The 8,430-nt window shown below is 30.8% G+C and overlaps 1 protein-coding gene across 1 annotated transcript in view; it reads right to left on the bottom strand.

The window, feature by feature from the left end:
- Positions 1-1,200: 1,200 nt before the first annotated feature.
- The window catches only part of LOC106456834 (acetyl-CoA carboxylase-like), an 87,531-nt gene continuing 80,301 nt past the window's right edge, over positions 1,201-8,430 (bottom strand). Inside the window, exons 39-43 of the mRNA XM_022382608.1 lie at positions 7,743-7,920; positions 6,697-6,964; positions 6,111-6,281; positions 5,225-5,358; positions 1,201-3,634 (exon numbers count right to left, since the gene is read on the bottom strand). Coding sequence (XP_022238316.1) covers positions 3,481-3,634; positions 5,225-5,358; positions 6,111-6,281; positions 6,697-6,964; positions 7,743-7,920 — 905 coding nt within the window. The 3' untranslated portion in view covers positions 1,201-3,480. The remainder of the gene's footprint in view (positions 3,635-5,224; positions 5,359-6,110; positions 6,282-6,696; positions 6,965-7,742; positions 7,921-8,430) is intronic.

An 8,430-nucleotide genomic window follows, 5' to 3' on the forward strand; every position in this document is an offset into this window, starting at 1 on the left:
TTGAATAGCTGAGTTTTCGGAGTAGCATTCACAACCATTACCTTTCTAAGAACTTTCATATGTCAGTCCTCCATAGAAGTAAAAAAAACTACCAAAAAATAGGAGGGAGCTAACTATGACATATACACCAAATCATCATCCCAAAACAGTAAAATCTAGGTTGTAGTTTTATGAATGAACTACAATATCATCGTTAACTGATTTATTGAGGTAATAAATTTTAGACTGGTTTATTTAGGTATAAATCACACTAATATAGAATTATGTCTATAGTTAACGAGGTATTGACCATAATGTAGACTGTATGACTGATTATTTGATGTATCAAAAATAGGACTGGTTTATTTCGTAACACTGATGTATCACTGACTTATTTAGGCAATGAATTCGATAACGGCTTAAGTATGACTACAACCCTAACGTGGTCTATGTAACCAATTTATTGAAGTACTGAATTTGATAATGCTTTAAGTATGATCAGAACATTAATGTATACTATATCCTCAGTTTGCTTAAGTAGCTTGTGTGAATTGATTTATTGAGGTACTGGCCACAACACTGTTGTTGACTATATAGTTAACCGAGATATTGAACACAATACTATATGATTCACCGCGGTATTGATGCCAACACTAATGTTGACTACATGATCTACTGAGTTACTGATTCTAAAACTAATGTTGAGTTATATAAGTACTGAGCTTGAGACTGATTTACTTAGCCCTAAACACATGATTACACTATACATCATTGTCAGTATAATTCAATAAACATCAAAACACAATGATAAACTTCACTAAGGGTTTCTTGTGGGTTTACCAATAATTTTATTCTTTTTTCTTACACTATAAAAAAAAAAGAATATCTCACTGAACTATATATATATATATATACCAATACTGCATACTGAAAGGAAATTCACAACAAAATTTTAGAATTATAACTAATAAGAATTATTAAATAATATACAATTCTACAACATAAAAGTTAATAAGAGTTTGTACATTATATCTCAAAGAACAAGTACAAGTTTTTGCCAAATAAGAGGTCAATTGGTGTCATCTACTGTCCAGTATGCAATTCCAGAATGAAAAGATTTTCTATCCAAGATGCCGTGTTTTGTCATCTAGCTAACACTACTCTAAAAAGATCTTGCTGTTCGGCCCAACATTTACTGAACCAGAAAATCACTTCTTTTTCTCTATTATTAAAAGATATGAAGCAAAATATCTTTATTTTATCCAACTTGCAACATACTTTCTCCGATATATTTTTCCTGATACAGTCACTACCAGCTAAACACCGTGCAGGATACAATCCTGTGACACCCACTGTGACAAGCCATTAAATGTAGTCAAAACAAAATGTCTTATGCTACATATGCAATGTTTCATATTGTCATAAAAAAAAAAGAGATGCCTAGTTGAACATCTAATGTTGAATGAACACTGTTTGAATTCTCTGCTTCTCAATATCCCTGAGTGTTGAGTTAATACAATCCTAGTTTATTTGTTTAATGATCTTAGTTCTTCTCCTCAAAAAAAATACCCCAATAAAGGATTGTTTTTGCTTCTAGAAGGTAGTAAATGTAAACTCTATGTCCTCAAAGAGACTTTTTCAGCGGTTCTTTTCATGAGATTAATTGCCCTCAAACACTTGTGAAGCTATTCAGAAATTCACATTCTAGATTTAAATAATTCAGTGTTTCAAATGCTTATTACTACAACATTAATAAGATACTACTGCATCCACCAGTAGCTGTGTCATGTTAACTAACATATTTCTAACTGTATTCTGCTACATCATTTGAATATCTAACTTTAAAAACTTTGCATATAAGTGAGACATGAAACTCTGGCTGTTAAGATATAAGGCTTTTAAAGTTAAAGCAATTTTGGTTTGTAGTGAACTTTTTACTTGCAAAATGTATCACACCTGCAAACTATTCAAGTGTTTTGTTAGTACCATCTATTAAATACCATAACATTACAGCTGCAAAAGGATGCTACGGACAGATTTCATGTTAATGAAATATAATAAACAAAAGTTGTTTTGGTGAGACTAAAACCACAAAGTTGATATAACAATATAACCTCAAAGTTCATATTACAGTATATTCCTAAAGCTTACCTTAGAGCATAACCATAAATTCATATTATCTCCATTAAATTTCCTCAAGTCAATTAATCACAAAAATATAAAAATATAATACGATCAAATTATAGAACACTATCAGCAGTACAAACAAAAAATAATATTTTGATATTTCTGAATAATGAGCTATTTCTGCTATTATCATTAATTACAAAAGGATTTCTTACTAGACTAATCAAGGAAACATTTTAAAACTCAAATATAATGCATAGAAATATTTATTATATTGGTTTGTTAATATAAAGAAACATGTTCTTAGTAAACTAAAATAAGTGATAATACAACATATTTGTTTAAATAATAATAAATAACTGAATATTTAGTTTGCTTCATTAACTAGTTTTGAAGCATCTTTCTTCTTCTTCTGAGTTACTACCCTGTTATTAGTGAATGTTTATGACCTGATGCTAACAGTGACAAGAACATTGGTCTTGTAACAAAACTCTCTGCAAGTGTGGTAATTTATAACAATACTAAGCAAGTGTTTGAAATCAAAATATACCCTATAATCCTTGTGTGTTTAAAAAACAATTTTAACAAAAATAACACTAATTCTACCATAACTTTTGAAACACATCATTATGAGTTACATATCTCACTGTATATAGACAAAAACCCAATCATGTATTCATATAAATGAATTATTATGACATCAAAAAGATGAAGATGGTGTGTGTCTTTGATAAATCTTTTAAGAAGTTTGTGTTATATATATACACACACACACATATATATATATACTGAACACATTCCCTGTGTAACTAACAATATTGTAGCCAACTAAAAACAAATACTTTGTATCAACAGTTTGTTAGTGTGTGTAAGAAAAGTTTTTTTTTCAGTATGCAATCATGTAAAAAACAACCTTTAAGCAACGTTATGTGTATGAAAGAAAAACTTATGTAAATGTGTTTTTAATGCGTGAGCCACAGAGTTTCTTCAAAAGTACTATGACTGCATAAATCTAAAGACATTGTATGACAACTAGTTACTGTACTTGAAGTTAGCATCAAGCTTCCTCCACAATAAAACTCCAAATTTACCAATCTCCTGCATGTCTGTTAAACACAACAAGTTTTGGTGCTTCCATCAAGTGTACCTCTCCAATACAATTATAGCAGCCCTAACTGTTTGAAGGAGTTTCTATTACATAAAAAAAGTGAATATGGCACACAATTTAAAAGCATTTCTGACTGTTGAATGAAACAACATATGTTAATGAATATATTAGTAAACCTACAAAAAAAAGCACTACTTTAGAACATGTCAAGGATGCAAGACTACTCTGAAGTATAATAGCTTGGTCCTAGGCAGGTGAAACGTCAATCAAGAGTTAGAAGATATGCTTCCATTTTGATCAGACAACTGGGAATCCAACGTTTTGATGGTGTTAAGGATGTCTGCCCGCTGCTGAGGAGTCATATGTTGAATGATGTGTACAGCAGAGTCCATGGCAACCTCAGGATATTCATGGATGAGGCTAAAACAAAATAGTTATTAAAAAAACAACTAAACAAAGTAAAGCACCACCAATGTTTTAGTATATTTACCCATTTCACACTGGAGGAAAGTTACTGATCTTCTAATTCTTTTCCTTCTTACAGTAGAAATATTTATTCAAATTTGTTTTCAATAAATAAATTTTTTTTTCATTTCTGTGTTTTGGTTGAGTACAATAAACCTTACAACATATTCAACATAAAAGACTTTGTATCATCCAAATAGTTCGCTGTCACTTCACATACTAAATCTAAACTTCCTGATGTTCTACCATAAAAAAATGCTTCAAACAGATAAGGAGTCTAAAGAACGTTATATAAAAACAAATATTCCTATATGCATGGTTTGTTTGTAAATATTGTATTAGGAACCTTTGTTCATTTCTATGAGAGCTCTAGGTATTTGAAAAACTATAGATTACTGCTTCAACTTTATATACTATTCACTCCAATTGTTTGTAACTATTTCCTCTAGCTATTTTCAAATATGAGCTTCATTAGTAATTGTTCAGACAACATCATTAAAGGGTAATAATGAATAGCTGTAGTAATAAAACCACTGACAGAAAAGGAAAATGACTTTGACGACAAGACATGAATATAGGCTTATTATTGTAATTTAGAACTAAAGTTTTGGAATATTCCTGGAGAAAATTACCATTTTAAGCCTTGTTTATGGAAGATTATAACCAAAATTTTTAACTTACAGATATTAACCTCAGAATAATTTTATTTATTTACTTTTCATTACAATCTGGAGTAGGTAATTCACAACATTTTTACCGAAATTAGTTCAGATTTCATATTTTTAGGTTTCCAGGCTTTTCAATATTGTAGATACATCTGGGCTTAAAGTGGCAACGTTAAGCTTAGCAATGCAGACACAAATGTCCTTATTTTTTATTCCTTCCTGAATTTAAAGCTCACTTTAGCAAATAGACATACTAAACAACTGTTAACTTTTTAATGTATAATGTAATATATATTGTTTAACATAGCATAAGAATTAGAAAAGACAGAAATTCTAGCCTAGTATATCTCCCTTGCTATTTACATTGAATTAAATGGGGCATTATTACTAGAAGAACCTTGAGAAGATTACAGAAGGGATAAGGGATTGTGCTAATGTCTGTGTCAAACTCCTCAAGTGTATAACAACAGTAGAAATAATAGTATTAGTCATTATATTTATGCTGAGCACTTGGTGTTAAAAAAATACACAATAATAAATAATGATAAAATAAAAAGTGGTTGCTTCCTGCCAGTTGCCTCTCCATTGTGTGTGGTATCACATCCTAGACTGGATTGTGAACTAACATGTGATGCAACAGGACTTCATAATTGAAGGAGGAGAGCCTGTGCTTGGGACAGTGTCAAACCCCTCTAGTGTACATCAAATCAATCAATCCAGAAATTGTTTTAATAAAATTAGAATTGTATTTCTTTTATTTAAATGTTAAAATTTGATATGCAGGTATGTGTTCAAAGGCTGAAAAGTTATACAACAATCAAAAGTGGGTTAAGAATATTATAAAAAAATGCAAGCGTCAACTGTCAACGTGAATTCTTACCTTCGAATCTGGCAAATGACAGCATCCCTTTTCAAACAGTGAATGTTATCCATGACTGCTGAATGCCCTTTGGCTGAGTCAAGCTGGGAGGCTAACCATTCAACAACCGCTTTGTTATCATCCCACAAAAATTGCTGTAAGAATAAAAACTGAAAGTCATACACTAGCTAAATGTTCAATATGAGTTGATTATTTTGAAATTATGTGGAATGGCAAACCAAGCAACTGGCTCTATGATGAAATGGAACTATTATTTATAATTAAATAAGAATCTACAAAAAAAACAACAACTAAAAAACATTGATCATGATGGTACTTAACAGCATAACTGTGTACATTTGAAATAAAATCACAAACTTCAGCTAACGTCTATAAGATACGGTTCTCCACAGCATCAACATTTTTAAAAGGACTGAAGCCTCATTATGACACATTTATACAACTATGCATTCACCTATAAAGTACTAATTTTCTGCAGGACAGATAAACATTCTCAAGATTTTATTAAACTATAAACTATTTCTAAACTTAACAATGCATATGAATAACAGTGAAAAATCAAAATGAGATAATAAAAACTTAATTTCTCTCTTGCTCTCTGTTATGACAAGCATCATTATTACTAATGGAATTTAGTAATCCGAATCTGTAAGGACACTAGTTTGTGTATAAACTTTCAAACAATTATTCAATTTAAAAAAAGTCTACTAAAACTCTCAAAGAGTTTATACAATTTAAATTCATAATTTATGAAAAGTTATAACTCGTGCGTTATCAGACATTCAAAGTACCGAGTTTTAAACAACCCACTTATAGGGAAACTAACTTCTGAATATATGAAACTCTCTGTAGTTTCATAAGTTAAAGAGCTATAGTTAATATTTACATTCACTTGTCCATGCTCCTCAACAAACCACCTCCTAAACATAGCCTCAATTTTTCCATCCCCAAGGCTGGGCTTAACTTTCAAAATGTCTGCCTTTAAACGTCCTTGAAGAAGCAATCTTCTCAGTCTCCAGTAGAGAATGGTTCGAGACTTGTTCCATGGAACTATGTCCTACAAATAATAATTTGTAATCATATAGAAATATGAGATGCTATCCTGTTTCAAACATGTACCTTATCCTTAAAAAGATCATTAAGAACTCTCACTAAGTCTAGATTTATTGTTCTGTAATTTTTTGCTATATTTTTAAATAACTATCATAATATTTTAGCTTAAACAATTGTAAGTATATTCTTCATCATGAGAACATGTTTAGCATCTAGGTACGATAGCGAAATAAGCTGTCAGCATGTTGATGTCTTACAGAAAATATTGAAAAATAAATATTATAGCTGAATTTCATATCTACTGCTACTCCAACTAAAATTGGATATATACTGATATAAAGAAAGATGAAACTATTTTCCCTCTTTTCACTCACGTTCCTAAAAAATTAATCTTGATGAAATCTACAATAATCGTATACCTGAATAACCCCTTTTTCCTGCATGCGTACTGGAGTATCATGAAGATCAGCAAATGTAAGTGCCACCTGATGGTACATAGGGAGCAGTTGCTGCTCTCTGTGACGAAGCTGTTGTTCCAGTGAGGTTTTCTCTTCTGGAGAGATATCTGGAGAGCTAAGTTGTGCCATCAATTTTTTGCAGGTGTTGTCAATACGATGTATTGTTTTCAGTAAGTCTTTTTTTCTGTAGCGGATTTCTACTGTTCCTTTTGGTTCCAGAACTCCACCCCTAGTTAATATGTAGAATGAAAATTCTTAACATAAAGGTGATCTGTTCTACGATTAATGTTGAAGTTTTGTGGCAAAAAAACTAACTGAATATAGTCGTAAATGTTAAAGTCTACATATAATATGTGACATCTACAAACATGTTAAAATTTTATATCTCAGGCTTTAAACTACTCTCTGTCTGTACAGCTTGCAGGTAGTTTTTTTTTTTTAAAGTATCAAACCGTGTCGTTTATGTAACATTGCTACCACATTTCTGTATAAAAATGAAGAACTGAACAGAAACTCAACTTCCAAACAGAATAACACAATTTCTATAAAAAACATTTACACAAGATTTTCATCAAAAATACAGTTTAAGACAACTTTTCAATTTTTCTAATTTAAAAATAAAGATCCTTTCCAACACACCTGCTAAATATAAAGTGGTCAGGGAAAGAGTGTTAAACAAAAATATTACCTATGAGGGTTTTCCGTCCATTTTACTTCACCACATAATAATCTTAATTAATTTAGGTATGTGTATAATGTTATGACATTTCGTCGAATTCATTATTCAGTATCATACAGTAGACCAAATGTTAAATGTTACCATTATAAGAGGCCTAATGGTATTTCTTTGGTTTACTGATCCTAGTTATGCTGATGAGCCGTGAATACGCAAAACTGCAGTCCACAGCCAATCGAAGAATGCATTAGACCTCTACATCACAGATTCTCTTTTCAATTTCACCTCTGGTGAAAAAGAAATCATTAACATGTATATACAAAAATCTTACCTGCTTTGTGGATCAGCATACATTTCCATATGCTGTTCATTAATCGTTGCATCTAACACCACCCAAGCTCCACCTCTGAGTTCAGCAAATGGCGGAATGTATACCAAGATTGGTTGATTATATTCTCGTAGAGCATCTACAATGTAAGCTCCAAACTTAACTACCATATCATACATGTCTGTAGTAAAAAGAAGAAAATATTTTATTGTAATTTATTTCTATGTAAAACAGTATAACGTGTTTCTAAAGCAAGTCTACACTATATACATCCAAACATTTATGGAATCCTTCTTTTCACAAAAGTTTTACAGTAGTCTTCTCTACTTCTTCAGAAAAAAAACCTTTAAAATCAACTGATAATTCTAAAGAATTGTTGCCACATCAACACAAAACTAACTGATAAAACTTTATCTGACTTTTTAAAAAACACAAATATTAACTCTTTGTAGCCGGGCACTATTTACTGTGCATATTACGAGGTTTTAGTGACTTGTATTCAAAACATAATTAAACTACTTTTTGTTTACGTTATACCAATTAGTATAGCATAAAATCGTAGCTAATAATTCATATTTTAACAGTATACAAGTTTTAAGTTCTTAATTTCATATGGCAATATTGTAAAAAATCATGAATTTCCCCTAGTGTGAGAAATGTAACATATTTTCTCTAGGCATCCCCTCTTCTC

Source organism: Limulus polyphemus, unplaced genomic scaffold, assembly GCF_000517525.1.
Source record: "Limulus polyphemus unplaced genomic scaffold, Limulus_polyphemus-2.1.2 Scaffold262, whole genome shotgun sequence".
Taxonomy (NCBI): Eukaryota; Metazoa; Arthropoda; class Merostomata; order Xiphosura; family Limulidae; genus Limulus; species Limulus polyphemus.